We start from the raw sequence: 21137 nt of genomic DNA on the forward strand, positions 1-21137 counted from the left end.
CACCATAGAGACAAAAATAATCTTTACCAGCAGGGTAGAACAGGAAGCGGAGCCTTTCTGTTTCCGGTATGCGACAGTGCGCCAAGCAGCGGCTCTTGTTGATAGATATCGGAATACATGGAACCGTTTTATTCGTTAAAAACAGTTATCCGATCTTACATCTGAATTAATTAGCAATCACTCGAAGCAGGATGTCGGCCAGTGCGGTGTATGTACTGGACCTGAAAGGGAAGGTAAGATAATGAGGCAGCGAGAGATGGGGTGGTCGGATTTGACATACATGATAATGTTTATTGTTAAACAATCAAGTGTCTTGCATCTGTCATACGTTGCACTAAACGCCTAGAAAGCCTTTAAGATCGACGTTATCCTCTGCAAAAGGTTCGTTAGTTTATAATTGTATGATAGTTGCATGTATTATTTTAATTAGCCTGCCACTGCCCATTGTAAAAAAAAAAATGGGGCACGTCATCTTATTAAATATGTTATGCAGTGATTGGTCAGACAGCAGTTAAATAACGGGTTAGGATGATTAAATAACACGGACGTACGACACACTGAAAACATGTCAATTTTAACCTACAAAAAAAACTCAACAGGAATCAATTTAGGAAACAGTACATTGAGAAAAGAAAACAGCTGTTAACGGGGCCCCGGCGGTTGTCGGTAAACAAAAGCGCATTAAAACACACACGTTAGTTTATTTTATTTTATTTTTTTAATGTTTTGTTAGTATATTGAGATACCTTAATAAACATAGCACTATTAGTCCGTGAAAGAGGCTTGAGTCGAAAATGACACAATAAAACGCCCATTTGTTCTGTTTTATTGAAAACCCAAAAGTGGTGAAGCAGTGGGTTTTAAGAAAGCTGCATTGGTTCTTGAAAGATGAGCGTACTGTTGCTGTGCCTGTAACTGGATAATTTCATGCTGTGGAAAAAACACGTGGAACCGGATGACCGTTTACTGCGCCTCCAGGTTAAACGCTGCTGACAGGACGAGCGAGTAATTCCACGCGATTACAGACTGGGGAAACAGCCGCACCTAGTCTTATTTGCATCAGTTAAATTATTAAGCAATCCGTTTCCTGGAAATTACACCAGGTTTAGAGATCATTATATATTAGTCTTATTGTAAATACTGTATTGTCTTAAAGCCCATTGCAATGGGAACCCTACAAAAGAACAGTTGCCTACATCTGGTAAATTAAACAGTATTTAGGTCCCGTGATGGGGAAAGTCACAGCCTAATTGTCCATGAATAATCTGGATCAGTATATCTTTTGGTTTTTTCTTAATGGCCATCAAAAGTAGCTAAGTGCTTTGTGGTTTTGGTTGCTGTGGTAACACTGGACTCCTGTGGTCTTTCTGCAGTAGAACGCTGAGCACCAGAGGGTCAGCTGATCAGTCCCACGTGGCACGCAGTAGCTTTTCTTGTGCAGTAACCAGTTCAGGCAATACAAACCCAAACCCAAGACATCAGATATGTGCAGTAGCATGTGCTGACTTATGCAGGACAAATAGGCAATTTGCTGAATACAGTATTTAGGGTCTTTGGCGTTTGAACAGTAACTAAGTACACAACATTTGTTTAAATTTAATTTACATTTTTTTACATTTTAATTAGTAAACCACTCAACATATCGTGGCACAAATAGCCTACGTTTCATTCCAAGTGAGCTCTCAATTACTTAACTAAACCCTTAATTGAACTACTAGTTAGCTTGATTAGACCTTTTTAATTGTTTTCATCGCTTAAGCAATTGGAGATTTCAACTTAACTATAAATAAGTTATAAATAACTTGAAATCTGCAACTTTTTAGACACTGAGAACAATTCAAAAGGTCTAATTAAGCTAATTATCAGTTCAGTTTAGTGCTTAGTTAAGTGATTGAGAGCTCAGTTGGAATGAAAACCAGAAGACACAGGGGGTCCCCGAGGACCAGGGTTGAAAACCACTGATCTAAAACAAATGCCCATTCTGTGATTGTTTAAGCTCTGGCGGTATTTCAAGAAAGTGTACAGACCTCATATATACCTCTAGCATTTTACAGCAAGCACTTCCGTTTCTGTGCATTTTTACTTCGTGTCTCGACACCCTTAATTCGGGCTGAGCTTCCAGTGCAACGCTTTCTTTTTTCAGGTCCTGATCTGTCGCAATTACCGTGGTGATGTGGACATGTCGGAGATCGAGCACTTCATGCCCATTTTAATGGACAAGGAGGAAGAAGGAACGCTTTCCCCTATTCTGGCGCATGGAGGGGTCCGGTTCATGTGGATCAAACACAACAATCTGTACCGTATCCTTTTAAGGCTGCTTTCCTGAACACAATGCTTCATACATGTGGGATCTTAGCTATAAAAACATACAAAATCCACAACGTACAACAACCACAAACTGTAGAAAATATGATTTACTTCACTTGTCTTGAGCAGCCAGTTCAGGATGTTGCATTTAAGATTTTGCTTAATATGTTAAGGGTAGGTCAAGCTTTCGTTCTGATGCGGGGCGAGACAAGGAGGCCAGTATATACAGCCACAGTGGATATTTTATTTATTGGGTTTGTTAAGTCCTAAATGACTTGCACCAATCCTAATGGTTTGCTGCTCCCTGCATTGAAATCAAATATCCTGTCTGATTCCTTTTGATTCTCTTAACAAGTTGCTTATCAGTTGTTGCTACCTCAAAGAAGAACGCGTGTGTGTCCTTGGTGTTTTCCTTTCTCTACAAGATTGTCACGGTGAGCTTTATTACTATTCATTATTTCTCTCAGGTCAGCATTCCCTTTCATTTTTATTACAGACTCCACTGCCTTTAATCAGACATGCGTCTGTGTTTGATGAAGGACAACACATTTATTTGTAGTGCGTATCCACTTCAGTAGCTTGCTTCTGTGTACTGTAGGGAGAAACCCATCATCTCAGATTCTTGTTAGTAGCATTCACCTCCAAGGACCGCATGAGGTAACGGACAGAACGGAGGTTTGTTGAGGTTTGAGTGTTAACTCAATGGAAGCATCTTATTGCAGGAGTGATGTATTGCTCTGTATCACATTTCTGACCCGGACTTCTCGTTCTGTTGCAGGTGTTCTCGGAGTATTTCAAGGAGCTGGAGGAAGAGAGCATTCGGGATAATTTTGTTATCGTCTATGAGCTGATGGACGAGTTGATGGATTTTGGATACCCTCAGACGACCGACAGTAAAATCCTTCAGGAGTAAGTAACTTGTATTTGCCAGTGTAGGTTGTGTAAAGTCTAAAGATTTAGTTTGATGCGATAGGATTCAGGGCAATGTGTTGTGTTTTTTTTTTTTTCATTTGATTTTGTTGGACGTGCGTTTGTGTTTCAGGTACATCACCCAGGAGGGACACAAACTGGACACAGGGGCCCCTCGTCCTCCAGCCACAGTCACCAACGCCGTCTCCTGGAGATCGGAGGGCATCAAATACAGGAAAAACGAGGTGTTCCTGGACGTGATCGAATCTGTTAATCTCCTGGTATGCAGTGCTTTCAGAAACCCAGCTAGTCATGGGCCTTCTTTGTACTTTCTGGGGGAGGATGTTTAATAAGATTAACCTTCACGGTAACTAATTACATACGGAGTACTGTGAGAGCATTGCTTATTGTGACTATTGCTTGGCTGGATCTAAACGTAAAGTCAATCTGAAACATGTTTAAACTTGAGCTGTCTTGAATTTAACCCAAATAAATGCATTAGCTATATCAGGTGAATTCGGTACAGTGTCTGCATGATCCTGATTGTTAAACCTGAATCGCATCATCCACGTCTTTTTAGTGTCGCCACGGATAGGCAGTTGGTGCATTTCAGATGGATTCCCACAGTGCTGTGAAATGCAGGTGTGCCTGCAGCACAGTATACTATAGGGTGATCAAATAAGCTCCCTTATGTTTTCTGTAGAACCACATGATTGAGTGTTCAGCTCTTTTCAACACTTCAGACCGGTATAGGAACTCTTCTTTTATTTTTTTCTCTTGTTTGCTGCAGGTCAGTGCCAATGGGAACGTGCTGCGCAGTGAGATCGTGGGCTCTATCAAAATGCGAGTGTTCCTCTCGGGCATGCCTGAGCTCAGGCTGGGACTCAACGACAAAGTCCTGTTTGACAATACTGGCCGTGAGTTCACCTTTCAATAAACCGCATGGTTACGCTTTATAGTTCTAGCGAAGATTCCAACTATATTCATTATGAAAATGAGCCTCTGAGCAATATCTAGGCTAATACAATAGTTTTAGGATAGGCTGATTTCAGTGAGCACGTTGCATGAATCCCTTTGCCATTTAGCCGTGTCTCTGATAACTCTTCTAACCTCTGTTTCTGCCCCCGTGATCAGGAGGAAAGAGCAAGTCTGTGGAGCTGGAAGACGTGAAGTTCCACCAGTGTGTGCGTCTGTCTCGCTTTGAGAATGACCGCACCATCTCATTCATTCCACCAGATGGCGAGTTTGAGCTCATGTCCTACCGTCTCAACACCCATGTAAGAACCTCCCTGACTGCGTCTCTGTTTGCCGTGGTGTAAAGTCATTGCAAAGTGATATACCAATGAATCCTGATTTATAGTGGAGTTATTATTATTATTATTATTATTATTAATTTCTTAGCAGACGCCCTTATCCAGAGCGACTTACAATTGTTACAAGATATCAAATTACACATTATTTCACATTATACAGATACTACATTATTTTATATACAATTACCCATTTATACAGTTGGGTTTTTACTGGAGCAATGTAGGTAAAGTACCTTGCTCAAGGGTACAACAGCAGTGTCCCCCACCTGGGATTGAACCCACGACCCTCCGGTCAAGTCCAGAGCTCTAACCACTACTCCAAACTGCTGCTGAGTTAATGTAACCCTCTCACTGTGCTCATCTATTAGGATGGAAATAAGACTCCTACTGCATAGCAGTTTCACCCACTCCAGGTTTTAATACAAGCTAAATTAGTCACAGTGTTCAGATAAGCTCATGTGTGTCTTATTAAACTATAGTAAAACCAGGAATGGATCAAACCGCTATGCAATGGGAGTCTCATTTCCACCCCTGGCGTACAGCGTTGTATTTTAAATATTTGCAGATGCAGTAATAAGAAAAGAGAAGCATCGAACACTTTGTAGCACACAGAGCAGAGGGGCACGCAGTAATGTTAACACAGTTAAATAGATTTTAAAGCATTACTCCTCCAAGCAGAGTTCAGGATATTTATTGCAGCGTTTTGTCATTGGCAGGTGAAGCCGTTGATCTGGATTGAATCGGTGATTGAGAAGCACTCGCACAGCCGCATCGAGTACATGATCAAGGTGAGCGATCAGAAATCCTGCAGATCTCTAACAAAGCAGTGCAGACACCCTTTCACGTTGGGAGTTGTGCATTCTCGTCTTTATAGCAAAGGCATGCTTACATACTGTGTTTTTAAAATCAGTAGGGGAGAAAGGTATGCACAGGGCCTCCATGGGCCAAATGGCCTTTTCTCGTTCCCAAACTTTTCTTCTGTTCTGTGATTTTGTGAGCAGTGCTGTTTGCACTCGGCGCGCTACGTTATGCCTCTGTCGTGATTTTCCCGTTTGTTGAGATTGGATTTTTCCTCCCCCTGATCGTGCAATGGAGTGATTATGCTGCTCTGTCCGGGCACTCCTCTGTTTGGGAGGCACAGAGCTCATTGCAGATGCTGCAGGGAGCCGCCATGCCTGTTCTGTCATGCCTAATAAAATATGATGTCATTTAATCCCTGTCAGCTCAAAACAAAAGAAAAAAAAGTTTGCCATAGATGCTAACACACCGCTTCTGCCTTTCTTCTTTTACAACAGGCTAAAAGTCAGTTTAAACGCAGATCCACAGCCAACAACGTTGAAATCCACATTCCCGTTCCAACCGACGCTGACTCGCCCAAGTTTAAAACCACAGTGGGCAACGTGAAATGGATTCCCGAGAACAGCGAGATAGTCTGGTCTGTGAAATCATTCCCGGTAAGGACGTAGACATGGATGGCAGCCTTTGATATGTAGAAAGAGTCTCTCTCCTCCAATGAAATCCTTTCCCCGAACTCAAGACTGGGTTATAGCGTGTCACACTGTACCTGGAACTAAAACATTTCTTTATTTTTATTGGTTGCTCTCTGTTCGTCTGTGGTGTTATTTTTCAATGCATGCCGACCAATGTGTTATAGTTGATTGCTAATGTCTTTTAATAATAGTGTGTTTAATGTAAAGTGTGTTCACATCTGATGCCATTGCTTTGGGTCTATTGGTGGAAGCACAGCTATTGTCCTATGCAGTAACCCTGTTCATTTTTGCATATAATGCATTGCCCTGTTCCACCATGCTAATCTGTATTTATTTGGGCTTTAAAGGGAGGGAAGGAGTACCTGATGAGAGCCCACTTTGGCTTGCCGAGCGTGGAGGCTGAGGATAAAGAAGGAAAGCCACCCATAAGTGTGAAGTTTGAAATTCCCTATTTCACAACATCAGGAATCCAAGTTAGTATTAATACTGCTGTGGACCTCTCGTTGCGGTAATGCACACGTATGACCACAAGATGGCGCTGTTCTGCCATTGACGAAAGCAACAGCATTTCAATGAAAGCTGCCGTGCTTCACAGTTGTACACTTTGTCCAGTAACTACAAACACATGGATTGTTTTATAAGTTGATGAATTACAATGCTACTTTGCAACAACCAGAATAGGAAGTGAAATCTACCAATGCGGTGAACTCTGGTGTACATAAAATGTCATTCGCTTGTAGCAGTTTGAGTAAGGTAGGTAAAAAGACAAAATTGAGTTCTGAATTGTATATATTTTTTGGCCTCTTGGTGGTGCTAGAGCCTTGCCTTTTGTGCTGTTCAAATACAGTAAAACACAAAGTACACCATCTCATTGGCTAAAGGCAGTTTTTGTCTCTTAAATATGTACTTACAAAGTTAGCTTTGCAGGTCACAACGTGTAAAAAAAAAACACATCTAAAAGGCAGTTTAAATAAATCAAAATCTTTATTTCCCTTTTAAGGAAGTGAGGGAAGTGGTAATGAGCTAGTGAACCTCAAAATGGCACATCGCTTGTCTGTGGACAGGTAGGCGTACAGAATTTGCCAGCCTCCGAAGTGTGGTTCAGATGGGAATACAATAGTGCCCTGATGTGGTTTGTCAGCTGCTTTTGAAACAGATGCCAGGACTAAACACTTGCACTGCATCAGTAAGAGATCGGAAAGCACAAAAGATGAAATTCAGAGGTAACCGTTTAAACAGGCTACCGTTCGCAGTAGCGCTGCAGTTTTTAAACCTTCGATAGCTAGGTGTACTTCAGATTAGCTTGCCAGCAGGCTACGTCTGCCGAATCTCTGTTTGCAGTCTGTATCGTTGCATTGCATGGCTGTGGTGAATTGTTTCTGATTAGTGTAAAGTTACCTGTATCAATTTTTCCTTTTATTTCAACAAAACCTTCATCATGGGAACAGTGCTTCCCCTGAACTTATAAAATTAAATTAAAGTTATGCAATGCCCTGGAGTAAAATTAGCTGTAATTACAGTAGAGAGAAACATGATTAATTATAGCGTCCACCTCTGGGGATTCGACCACAAGTATGTATTAGTGATGCATTCTTTCAGTTTTGAAATGCAATCTGATCTTGTTGTTTCAACTTCAGACAGCAAGTTCTTTTAGTTAAGCCAGTCCAATGCAATCAAAGCTGTACCATGTACACGTATCTGGTTCAAGTTCCAGTATTGGATCTGTGTGTTGAGCAGCAGCTCTGTGCTGGAACCTGGAATTAGTTTTTCTAGCTATGGGTCCAACACCCCATGTTAAAGGTGCAAATCATTTTAATTGGGTTTGCTTTTATATCAGATCAGAATTTCAGCTACCACTGCCTTTGCTTTCAACAGCGCCTAGCCCCTCTCATCAGCCTTCTAGAATCTGTACAGGGCTAAAAAGTACAAGTGGTTCTGTGGCTTTCTTTATAGCCTTCACTGTACATATTGGAGCTGCAATTAGCATTACCAGTGCTTTAAAACATGCAGGCCTTTTCTTATTACAGAGAACCTGCTCTGTTCTGACCAAATGCTGTGCAGCGTCACCGCAGCATCATATTTATATTATAGATGAAAAGCTCGGCCCCGCGTAATCAGAGTCTTAATTAGATATGCTATATATCAAAGCATATGCTGTACCACTAAATGCACATTATGGTGCATATTTGGGTTGTAAAACACAGCCTGCAGCCTCAATCGCGTTGGTATAAAGGGAAGTTGCTCAGGACAATTACTCTGCAGTTTAGGGGTTTATATTTCTTATGAAAAGGGGTAGAAAGCCACATCAGGCCATTTTTCTCTTTTATACATGTAATCAGGTCCTGTATTTTGCAGAAGACTGCGTTTTATTTATGTTCCTGAAAGCAGGCTCATAAAGCTAGTTTGTGTTTATCAGAATTGCTGTTGCTTTACTTCTGTTGGGCTGTGTGGCACTAGTGCAGGTAATACTGCAGAACATACCAGAGCCTTACAGTCATGTTCTTTACTGGAAACGTTGTGGGAGCAGATGCATGAAAGGGAGGGAATGGGTACTTCCATCAATACCTAAAGATCGGCAGCAAGAGATTGCTCTGCTGTTTATGTAAGAAAATGCTTTTTTAAAAAGCTTGGATTTGTACCCTTTTAAACAGATGTGTTAAAACCCACTTCCCTAACCCCCCAGGGCCTCGAGAACGAATCCTCTTAAAAAAAGAGAAATGCAATCATTATAATTTGAGGGTCGATTTAGGAAAAGGCTGTATGGAAACGCATCAGCATTTTTCAGAGGATGATGGTGACATTTGGGGGTTAGGAAAACCACCCACGCAATCCATGGACCATTTGCGCTCTTGCACGGCGGTCATCTTCCGTGTGGCTCGATGCCAGAAGACTATTTTTGAGGTCAGATGGGCACTGCATCAAATCCAGCGGTTCCATCTGCCCTCCAGGGACTGATTCAAGTCATCTTGTCTTTGCAATATTCCATCTTAACCCATTATTGGGATTTCACAGCTTAGTTGACGTGATCCGGAGAATTGTGCTTCTTATGTCTACGCTAAAAGTGTGTTAGTGCAGTAAGTACTATCAAATGTAATAAGGTTGATCATTTTAGCCATCAGTGCAATGCAGTAAACAGAGATTGCTTTTGTGCAGAAATAAAGAGGGCACAAATAACAAAGTGATCCTTGATCGCTTGATCCTGGCGACTGTTTGATTGCTTTTTCAACAGGAAACGTTAGGCGTATTAGTAGTTTTAAAATTAACCAGAAGGGTGCTTATAGTCCGTCTTTATAGAAAAAAAACTAATATTTGTACTCGATATAATGGTAACTCGTATGGAGGGCCATTGAAGCAGAATTCAAGGAGATGACCAGCTTCATTTTTAAAATAATAAAAAAGCATGTGTTTTAGGGGGTGAGGGACCTTTGTTGCCATGTGCTGGTTATTAGTAAATGCCTGTGGCAGCTTGAAGGCTTGTCAGAAACCACATGCCACATGCACTGTCTTCAGATCATCCATAGACCTTGAATGGTTCAAACTGAGCGCTTATGATTAATAGACGGCAGAACATTGTCTCTTGAACGCCTCTTGCGTTTCTGTGCACTGTCACTGCCTGTTAGTCATTGAGTACAGGGCTGAGCCTGACTTAGCTTCCTAGAGTTTTATCTACAACACAAATGCACCCCCCCCTCCCCCCCCTATCTTGATTTGTTCATGCTGTACCCAGGGACTCCTGCTTTTCACAGACCCTTATTTACTGCTGCCAGTAGTTTGTGCCAGCTGGTTGTGGCAGAGTGTGTGTGTGTGTGTGTAGGATCACCTCAGTATGCTTATGCTGCAGTCCAGGAGCGTCTTGGCTCTAATGAAAGGATGAAAGCAGTGTTTAAATAGAGACTATCGGTAGAGCATCATTACTGCATTTAGGACGGAGCCTTGCATCCCCAGCCAACTGCGTTGGAACATCACACGACTTAAATACAGTATTTTTTTTTTTTTTTTATAGGATCGAACTGTGATGCTGCGCTTTAATGAAAGAGATGCAAACCACAGCGAGAGAGATTTGTACATTAAGAGTGAAATCTGTTTCTGTGTGATTGTCCGATTGATACAGTATACAGTATTTTTAATTCCGTCTAGACGTTCTGCGAGACGCTGTGTTGCCACTTCCAAAAAAAAAAAAAATCAAAAGATACAATTTGAGTGAAAAAACTAGCAGCTTCCAAATGTAGGTTTTTAATTTTAGAGGTCGTTTTTAGGACGATGGTTATTTCTTTACAGCCGCGTTTATATTAAATATATACGTGTATTTTTCTCCCTCCTTGTTTCTTTAAAAAAAGACCTACACGTGCAGAGCATAACCTCCCTTTCCACTCCAATTTCACATTGAGAGCTATACTTTTAGCTGTTTTTATTTGTTATATTTGTAATTTAACATGATTTAATTGGAATACATGATCCTATATAGACACTATCTTCCAATGTGTCTGAATAAACGTATGAAGTCTAGTAAAAGCGGATGATCTTTTTTAAAAAAACCATAGAGATGATGCGTATTAGAAACTTGTTTTCCTGATTTTTTTTTTTTTTTTTAATAAATGGAAATCCACTCGGATCATGTTGCAAAAGCTGCTGAAGTTCTATATATGCTCTCCCCCCACCCTCTCCCCCTCTCCAGACAGTCATCATGAGGTAGAAATGAGCCAGCTGCCCCAGCTCCATTTTTGTTCTGATAACTGTAGATCTCCATATGCTTGCCAGTGCTTCTTTCACATGTCTTCTCTCCCCCTTCCCTTGTCACTTTCACTTTTCCTGGTCAGTTTGACTCTCTACAGATTTGTACAGCCCATGGAAACTGAAACACCAGGGTTTTCCACGGACTGCTTCTGTGTAATGTTTGTATGTGTGGTGTAAGTGGTTTTCTTGTGTTTTTATATACACATCTGCTATGAACACATACAAGGACATGCATTACACATCTTGCTATTGGGGAAACAATCTTTGTTCTGTATTGAATTTGTTCTGTCCTATTCAGATTGTAATGCAACACTGATGTGTTTTTAAGTGGCCGTGGGCTGCACAAGGGCGTGTCCAACATCCGACCCATCCACGACTGTCCTGGTGGTGTACTGACTCCTTCAAGTACCTGTGCCCGTACCCGTACCTGTACTCGTACCCCTACCTGTACCTATAACGTGAGCATTTAACAGACAAAACATGGGCTAAAGCACAGGTCCTAGTTAAATTTCCTTAATACACTCCATAAGTATCTATTGTCTATTCAGAAGTGGTTCACATAGGGAATATTAAAACTTGCAAGCAATGTATTCCAAGTACAGCATGAGGGGCTTAAACGTAATTGAGAGAAACATTTGAAGCATCAGATCAATTGCAACCACAAAAAAAAAAAAAAAGTGATTTTAAATGATGACATCTTACTAGGGCTGGTTCACTTAGCAGGCGGGCATCCAAATTTAAATCTGCCTTTTTTTTTTTTTTTTGAAGCTGGTCTGCATGCGATCTGAACTCAGATCTTTAAAGAACCGTGCCAGCCTTGAAGCCGGCTAACCCACATAGAAAATCCTGGTTTTCTGGTCAGTAATGAGTGGGCCGGCAATGCCAGATAAAGGGAGAGCCAGCAGAGGAGGGACTGCAGATGAGTGATTGGCTGTCTGTCCTTTCAGCTGGAACATGAAATTAGCTTCTCAAGCAAGGCTGCTTCTTTTAGCAGGAATGTCTAGACTGTTGAAGGAGCTCAAGTTGTTATTTTAAAATACGTTTCTTTGCAGGGAGTGTTTAAGGTGTCTCCATAAACTACTGTGCTCAATATATACATATATATATATACAAAAAAACTCTAGACATGCTTTCTGTTCTGTTTTTACTGTATGGACAAGCCAACATGATGTGTGGTGATCTTAAGGAGGCCCCACCCTTGATATGCAGGGCATATCATTTAAAAAAGACTTGTATGCACTGATGGTGTCCATCTGTCGGCATTGCCCTGCCGACCTAATCCCTCCCTACCCGGGCGGCACTCGGCCAATTGTGCGCTGCCCTCTAGGAACCCCCGGTCACGGTCGGCAATGACATAACCTAGATTCGGTTTATCCCTGGAGCCAGCGTTGCTACCGTTGTGTGTGCTGATGCGCCAAGGAGGTGGCAAATAGCCAGCATTACACTTCAGCCATCAACACCGGGCCAATAGGAAATCCATGTTACCTGGTGGAGGAAAAGCACTGAAGGCTCATATATTACAGCAAAGCTACGTCTTGATTGGTCCCCAACACTACTATCTAATTTTATCTTGGCGAAAGCCGAGTGCAGTGTTTGCATGAAGTAGATAACAGCTACTCTCATATAATAAAAATCAATTCTAAAAGATGAAACAAAACTCCAGATGCTCTAGTAGTCTAGGAAAGATAACTCTACTTAAAACAGAACAGTACACTAATTTAGTTACGTTACTTGTATGTATGTATGTAGGTATCTATATATGTATAACACAGTATATGGGTCTTTCTGTCAAGATCTCAGTACTGAAAGAGTTAGTAGGTTGTCCTGCCTAGTTTCAGTACCCTTTTCTGAAGGTCTTGTAGGACAGTCCCTTTCAAACTACATTTTGTACCAGCATGCCAGCTGCAAAAAGTGCATTCAAGTTACTGCTTCATTTAGAGAGACGTTGAAGACTTTCCTTTTTTTATCTTTTGAGTTTTGTGCGTCTGTTATTTCAAACGATGCCGCGCTCTGCCGCTCTCACACACAAGTATAAATAAAACAAATACAAATGTGTAATTCTGGGAAACGCACACACAAAAAGAGTAAGAAATGTTGTGCAACAAGGATACTGTGTGTGCCCTTGAGGTCAGGGGATGCTTTGTGGTTTACACGCTGTTCTGTTCTTATTTGCATGAAGTATCTTGTAACTTCTACTTTCCATCCATTTGTAACTGATCATGCATGGCAAAAAATCTTTACCAACTTGCTTTTTGCAAACAAAACAAAACAAACCCTAATGTAAAGGTTGCAGCTGCACAGTGCATGATTCAGTATCTGAGAAGGATCATGATGGTGTCGCTCTTCACATTGCACCCTCACAACCAGATTGCCACTCTTCATTTAAGGAGGAATTTTGAAATATGGCAACAGGAGAGTTCATTAAAAGGTTGCAATGGTTATGTGAGCTAACCAGTTTCCAGTATTTTATCATACGTTTACCCGAAGTCTCCAGCTATGACCAAACGTTTTGCATCACCTAGAATTTTAGGATTGAGACATTAATAAAATATATATTTTATTTAACATCATGTAATCAAAGAAACTACAAAACTCTACCGGAAGCCATAATAGCAGTACAGTATTTCATGTTAGATTCTCAAACTATCACACTTTTTCAATTTGTCAGTTTTCCGTTTTAATTATATGGTAAAACTACAAAGCAGTATGTAATTCTATATGTTAACATAATTCAGCAGGTTTCATTCGACTTTATGAAGCAAAATGTGTTCGTTCTATAGCAGTGGTGCACAGCTCAGTCCTGGAGGGCCGGTGTCCCTCCATCTCACAGGAGGTTTGAAAAATTCATCTTGCCGTTCTACTGTAGCTCTGTGTGTCACATTTAAGATGGACCATGTAAGGAGTCTTTTTCGTGGGTGGAGGTGCAAAGGTAGGCCTGACTGTACAGCGATCCCCAGAATAAACATTCCTCTTTCACACACAGGACTGCAGGTAACACTTATGTTACTGCTTACAAATGACCCACAGTCTGGCATATTTTCCAGTTTTGTGCAACATGCATGTTGCATCTAAACCTAACAATGCTTGTTACAGTACAACAGTCATTTTCCCCTCCTCCGCGGTCCTTGCCAGGGAGCAGTATCATTGCAATGCTTCACTAATCCCTCGCTCTCCCAGACTGAGCCAAACTGTGCCAGCCAGTCCAGAAGAATCTAAAAGGGCAAGGGCTTAATAAGTAACATTTATTAAAGGTATATGCCCCAATCAGGTCTTAAAGGGGCAATGATAGTTTAATACAGTGTATTGCATCAGCTATTCTAATAGAATTGGTGCATGGTATTTGTTTACTATTTAGACTTATGGTGATGGCTTGCTGGCTAAAATAACAGAAGAAAAACTGTCCGATTTGGGTTACACAATACGCTGTAAGGTATCGATGCCAGTGTTTTATAGTTTCGCAACCTAGAAAACTGTGAAACTGTGAAATGTTACCCAGCAGTGGTGGGTACTATTTCCCCTATTTGTATTAATATCTCACGTTTTTTGACCGCTTCCTTATAGTGCCTTGTTTTTATTGTAAGTATGTGAAAAGTTCTCATGGTGCAGGTTTTTCTGGGTACCAGCTGCGGTTTTGAGTAGAAGCCTGCAGAAAGTGCATCTTGCACGTTTTGTCTTAGACTGCATGACACTTAGGATAGCTAGCACCCTATCTAAAATATGAGCTCAAATATGTATTGACAGAGTGTAAAACATTTGTGGGGGGGGGGGTACCCTAAGATTTGCAATAAAATAAATACAATAGTGGATGTCTGTGCTAGAGCTTATGTTTGAGTTTTACGGTATTCAGATTTCTGTTTTAAAATATTATTCTAGACTCCTGCTACCAGGGTTGAACATATAAAGAAGGACTTGAAAATCTCTAAATGTGGACTACGACTTTATTAGTATGAATTACTTTTAATTTACTTACATTTATACGGTTATTGGTACAAATCTCAAGTAATTAACACACATCCACAAACATAACGTCACCTGTGAACTGCTTTAATCTCCTAAGGTACTAAAGCTAGTTGTAAGCAGATGAAGTAAGCTGTTGTCTTCTTGTTTTGCCAGGTTCGTTATCTGAAGATCATTGAGAAGAGTGGGTACCAGGCCTTGCCGTGGGTACGATACATCACCCAGAATGGAGGTAAAGACATTGGATTTTTCCTATCTGTCTCTTTTTTTTAAGTGTCCCAGGACCAACGGAAACACATTCAGTGGTCTTGCACCGAGATCCTTCTGGCTGAGTGGCGTTGGGCACAACACTGCCTCGCTGTGTCTTGTGTTGTCTTAACTGCCAATCCCCCTCTGAAGCTTCCACTCCAGACATGACTTCTTTTGATTTAGTAGTTTGAGCCGCTCCAGGTGTTTTAAGCTCATCATTATGTCAAAGCTTTAGACAAACCTTTTAAGGTCACAAGTTCAGGTGTGTCAATTTTAAGCCCATGAAATACTTAAAATGGCTCAAACTCCTTTTTATAAGTTCAAAACAGAATTAATAGCATCTAAAATGCCTCGGAGCGCTGTGCTAGGGAGTTGGATTCCATTGGATGTGGCAAATGGTGCGTTAGCAAAGGACAAGCCTCAATGCTTTCTGCTTTCAGTAAGTTCTTTGCCGTCTGTCTCTTTCTTTTTCATCCCTGCATCTTCGTACAGACGGTGATTGAAATGTGGGTGTATTAATTTGTGATCCCTGGCCTGGATGGTGGTCTTTTAGATGGCAATTAGAATGCACCTTGAGCTTGATTAGAAGGAAGGAAACTTCAGGAGGCAAAGTTATTGTTGGCCGTGTTTGATTCTGTGGTCTCGCCCAGTATGGAACGGCTATTGGATCATTGTGTAATCTTCACTGAGGCAGTTTTTAATGTATTTTTAATCTCGGCTAAAGCAAAACATTAATCACACAAGAGGTCTTCCTCATTCTGAAGTAAAGATAGCAGGGTGGGATATTTCACTGTCCATGAAAGCAGAAATAAATGTCAAGTCCTACAGATAAGATTTGAGTTGCATGTTCTAGCATTTTATACAGTTCTAAACAAGATCTGTCCATACTGTAGGTAGTGGATCGTTTATTTATTTAAATTGTATACCTGATTTTGTTTTGTTTTACTAAAGATTAAATACAAATATCTCACTTATTCTGGAATGTTGTTTTAATTTTAATCATTTTCTGGAATATCTCAAGCAATGTTATGCAAGCCCGAATATTGTAAAATATGTTGAGTGGATTTGTTGTGCAACCAATGTATCTGAACAATATGAAAATTAAAACATTACACAAGGAAAAACATACACTGGGCTATCAACTGATCAATTAAGTAACTCAATTCATTTAAATTATAATGAACTCTCAACACTGTATAGGTCTATTATAATTTAAAGATAACTTCCACTCAGAACTGCAGACCACTCTTGTGGTTTATGAAAGTTACCACACCACTAAACCCATCGTAAGTATTTCTTGTAAGCATGCATGTCTATTTATTTATTTATATTTGGAGTTTTATTCAGTGAAATCCCAGGATTATCTTTAAAGATACTTGGTGTTGAACGAGTTAATTAAGCCTGCTGTGGCCGTGATGTCTCATCCCTACAAAACGCCTTTAATCGTGCAGCAGAGAAATATTCTCATGTGGATCAAACCTGTGTTTATGCCATGCAAGTGCCTCTGAACCTCCAGACAGGTTGAGATGACTAATGTTAGCCTAAAGGGAAACCGCAAGTATGCACATCATTGAAAACACTTCGGTATTCCTGTGGCAAAAAAAAAAAAAAGCATTTTAAAGGCAGGTGAGGCTCCGGAATGCAGATAAACAAGGCGGTAGCGACCTTTGGAAGAATCGGGATTTACTTTAATAATTAGTTCTCATGTGGGGTGAAGGTTTGGTAGCACAGTGAAACAAAGAATGAGCCAGTCAGTGAATGGATTGAACTTCTGTGGCTCCTTAAGGAAGGTGGCCTCTAACACTCACTTGTACTGGAAATACAAATGTAAAACAAATCTGGAGTGTATGAGTGTTTAGTTCAGATGGCCGTCAATACACTGCTAGTCATTGGAAGTTCATACGTACGACTGATCACCAGTTCAGACAGTAGCAACTACACCAAGACATCCAGTTTTCCGCACATTAAAACGTTTAAACCTCAATCTTTATAGATACTTTATAGCTCTAAAAAACAATGCAGCCCTCCTCCCTGTTACACTTGCAGTCTTTTAAAACCCATTGAAAATCTTCAACTGGGTTAAAAGAGCTGTGTTGTGGAGCTCAAAGCCACCTGTTGGTCTGCTGGGGGTAAAGTAAAGCAATGTTTTTGGAGGTACGTTTTGTTCTCGAGAAGGCAGATTGATCAAACTGAAACACTGCCTCTTCAGAGCTGAATGCTGTTTACCAGAGAGCTGCTCGGAGGATTTCTGGCAGCTGCCCGCACGGAAAAACACCAGCCTGGTAATACTAATAATTACAATGAATACAAAGCAGCAAGCAGAAAAAGCACACTGTTTTTAAAGGGATTTGTAAATGGCACTTGTTTCCACATGCATTCTGTGGATTACATGCTTAAAAATATATATCAAGGAAGAAAAAATAAAAAGGTAAACAAATATCTCATTGTATTTAAAGGCTTTTGCTAAGTATTTTGTGTCGCCAAGCTGAGTTCTAGCTAAACGCAGGTCAAAATAGTTGGCGGCCAAAAAATGGGATGTACAGTAACTGGAGGAATTCTGTGGTTGAGAAGTTCAACCCATTCAGTACTAGGCAGGGATAGAAATAAGACTGCAATTGCATAGCAGTTTGATCCATTCCTGGTTTTGCTGTAAGTTTAATAAGACACACCTGAGCTTGTTACCTATTCACTGCAGCTAATCAAGCTAGTATTAACACCTGAAATGTGGGAAACTGCTATAAAACTCTTTGTAAACCTGTTGCAATACAGAATTTAATATTCAGAAAAATCCTAATTGTTATATGTGGGTAATTCCAGAAGCCAGTTTACTGGTCTTGGAGTCATTTTTCTTAGATCTTCTTCTTGTTTTTAAAAATGGTTAAACTATGGTTTTGAACAGAATTTAAAAGGGCATCTTCAGTAATGTGTGGACATACAGATCCAAACAGGACAAGCTTGTCATTTGCCCTCCATGCGATTGAAAGTGTTAGGGTAATGCTTTGGGTTATTTTTGAAACCTTGGAAACCACATCTGGATTTGCAAGTTACAGAAGCAGCATTTTTTTAATAAAATATAAATACACCCAAAAAAATGTAAGCACATTTTTTATGTGGTTCTGGTTACAAAAAGCTGGGTTTAATAAAAACTCTTAAAAGCGAAAGATGTGTTAAAAATAACAATGTAACAGGCATCTAATTATGCATTGAGAGCCGCTGGCAGGATTCAGAATGTGTGTGTACGTGTGTGTGTGTGTGTGTGTGTGTGTGTATATATATAATATATATACACACAACAACTTTAGTTGGCTTTCTTTGGCTTGTTAATGTGTAGTAATATTGTTTAATGTGTAGGTTTGTTTGGCCACTTGAAAATAATTGTCAGATTTGCTGATATATATATATATATATATATATATTTATTTTTTTATCTTCATTGCAATTACATGGATGTCTCCATTGTTCAGTGCCCGGGGTGCATGTGGAAAGTGTGGGGTCTAAGTGCTGGGTAGCAATGCCACTCCTTGGCAGTGTGGTTTCTGTGTACTCCACAGAGACTTTCTTGTGGACAGCTCAGATCTCATGACATGTCGTCTCCGATGTCTCTGCAGTAGGACGGCCGCACTCTAAAACTGAAGCTCCAGTTTATTTCATTATCTCCGCTGTGTTTCTGCTGTAGTCCATAGGGGCCTCTTGTTCAAGCTAAAGAGCTCATATTAGAGACTGCTATCTCCCCGTTTCCCTCGCTGGCGTGTCCTTTTGAATGTTCAGTTAATCTTTACTACGGATTTCGTTTTGTAATCCAGTCTTAAGAAAAGGACGGATCCACCCTGTCCTGTAAATTTTGAATGCCTGTTTCGTGCACCTCATTGCAAAAAGAAGAAAGGCAGCATCATTTGTGTTTGTGGGACACGGGTGTCCCTTTTACCGTTAAAGGGTTAAAAAATAATCTACCTTGGAGTGCAGTGCAAGTATGTTAAGGTCATGAACTTCAGACCATTGTCCCGTTCTGTTACAGCGGAGGTTTCCATATGGTATTGACATTATAGATGCTGTTTTAGTTTTATTAACCCGTAGTGTTTGTTTGTTTGTTTGCTTGGATTAGCAGGGAAGGACCATTTGGATTACGAAATAACCAGCCATGCAAACAAATGGTTTAATATTTAGTAGAATTTTCATTATTTGAACATTGGCACAAATATATTATTTGTATTAGTATTTTAACAAACCTTGATTTAGTTTGTGTTCATAAAACCTTGCAGGGAGAGAGGAAGCTACACCTCGGGGCACATTCAGAAAAAAAAAGGTCTTCCAATGTACAGCATGACAAGCCCACACTATTAGTCTTGCAGAAATTTGGATTGCAAGCCAGAGCGTAAGCTTATTATGAAAGCAAATGCATTGAAAGTAATGCGATTTCCCCAGAAAGACATTATAAGAAAACAATATGTTCTGTGCAGCATGAACATTTCTGGCCAGCATGATCATACTTGGCTCTGTAGAAGTGGTCTGTGTATTAATTTCTGGACAAACAGTCTTGGGCTTGTTTTAAGACCACCAAACTAGTTTTAACCAATGCCAGGTTCCAATCCAGCCCACATAGGAGCAAAGGTTACTCCTGATTTAACCCTCATTTCTGCAGGCACATGCAAATACAGATTTATTATATTTCTTGCTTGTTCAATTTCTGAAAACCTGTGATGAAGGAATGTTTATGCAGCGCGCATGAAGGTTTGAATCGTCAGCTGCAGTTCAGCGGCCTGGTTGTGTTTTGTAATTCGTGGAATTGAAATATTCTGCATATGATCGGTCAAACATTGCGCTAGCGGTATGCAGAATACTAAATGTTCCTTTTGCAGTGTTCCGTAGTGGTGGGATTCTAGAGGGATGGAATATCTAAATGTTCTGTAGTGGTGGGATTCTAGAGGGATGGAATATCTAAATGTTCCGTAGTGGTGGGATTCTAGAGGGATGGAATATCTAAATGTTCCGTAGTGGTGGGATTCTAGAGGGATGGAATATCTAAATGTTCCGTAGTGGTGGGATTCTAGAGGGATGGAATATCTAAATGTTCCTTTTGCAGTGTTCCGTAGTGGTGGGATTCTAGAGGGATGGGAATATACTGTGATGTAAACCCAGTATGAACTTCAGCTCAGCAGCCTGGTTGTGTTGTAATAGGTGGAGTTGACATGCTGAGTCAGCTGCATGAAGTGCTGGCATCAACAGAGGCTTTGCTTTCCATTTCCATTTATTGGTTTCTTCCACAAATCAAGAAATTGAGCAACAATTAAGCAATAAATTAAATCCACTACCAGTGTCAAACCAGGCAACTCATTATTTCTCAATACTGTGCTTGTATATATTAAAATAAATATTTTAATTTTTTTTTTTCTTTGCAGACTACCAGCTCAGAACCAGCTAGAAAAAGCACCCGTCTGTGGCCTGTGGAACTGAAGCCTCCACAGTCTTCTCTGGTTTTAAAGTCGACTGCATTGTGTTTGTGTCCTGGACCTTTGTATCATCATTACTAACATTTCACTGATTTGTAAACCACTGAAGAAGTGCGATCTCCCCATGATTCAGACTGAAGTAACCGTTAGCAACCGCATTAGCATCAGTTCAACAGTGTTTTTGACAATGTTACATTATTTTAAATTTATATATAAAACCTAAACCGTTTCTTGCTGCAGAAATCAAAGAAAGATAAATACAATGAATTAGTATTCAACCTAGAAGTATAGCACAAAGCTTAACGTTCTTCAATTGAAGTCAAATACAGATGATTTTAAAAGCTGTACAGCTGTTCAAAGTATGTAACTGCAGTTGTGTTTTTTTTGGTTGTCTTTCTGATCTCTTTTGGGATGAAAAAACGAATCTGAAAGTATTCACCCTGTTTACGGTTCGACAATGTTAATCCGTTATTAGGTCAATAAAAAGGTGCAGCCTTGCCTCTTTCATGTTACCCTGTCAGACCAATGTGCCTGAAGGGTTATTTTTGTTCAGCCTTGGTCGCGCGATCAGTGTTGGTTTGTAAAGCTCAAGATTTAGAACAGCTTGGTTCTTTTGGTTATCTGTGTTTTTCTCCTTCTGATGTAGTTCCTGCCAGCCCAATTGCTACCTAATAGGCATAGACCTCAATAAAACCTATTAGTATTTAATGTTAGTCTTCACATCCTAAATG

The 21137-nt window shown here is 40.3% G+C and overlaps 1 protein-coding gene across 1 annotated transcript; it reads left to right on the forward strand.

Annotated features, from left to right (window-relative positions):
• Positions 1–31: 31 nt before the first annotated feature.
• Positions 32–20926, forward strand: LOC117401528 (AP-1 complex subunit mu-1). Its single transcript, XM_034002302.3, has 12 exons — positions 32–233; positions 2144–2300; positions 2674–2741; positions 3086–3216; positions 3350–3497; positions 4007–4133; positions 4351–4493; positions 5246–5317; positions 5825–5983; positions 6367–6492; positions 14867–14942; positions 20356–20926. The coding sequence occupies exons 1-12, from the start codon at positions 192–194 to the stop codon at positions 20376–20378; spliced, it is 1272 nt and encodes a 423-aa protein (XP_033858193.1). The 5' UTR covers positions 32–191; the 3' UTR covers positions 20379–20926.
• Positions 20927–21137: the final 211 nt, after the last annotated feature.

The sequence above is a fragment of the Acipenser ruthenus genome, chromosome 49 (genome assembly GCF_902713425.1).
Source record: "Acipenser ruthenus chromosome 49, fAciRut3.2 maternal haplotype, whole genome shotgun sequence".
Lineage (NCBI taxonomy): Eukaryota > Metazoa > Chordata > Actinopteri > Acipenseriformes > Acipenseridae > Acipenser > Acipenser ruthenus.

What these genes read in the sequence shown, in the direction of transcription:
- LOC117401528 (XM_034002302.3), top strand. Translation starts at nt 192, where the DNA reads ATGTCGGCCAGTGCGGTGTATGTACTGGACCTGAAAGGGAAG. An exon ending in CCTGTTTGACAATACTGGCC is followed by an intron (nt 4,134 to 4,350) that starts GTGAGTTCACCT and finishes CCCCGTGATCAG; the next exon opens with GAGGAAAGAGCAAGTCTGTG. An exon ending in TCACAACATCAGGAATCCAA is followed by an intron (nt 6,493 to 14,866) that starts GTTAGTATTAAT and finishes TTGTTTTGCCAG; the next exon opens with GTTCGTTATCTGAAGATCAT.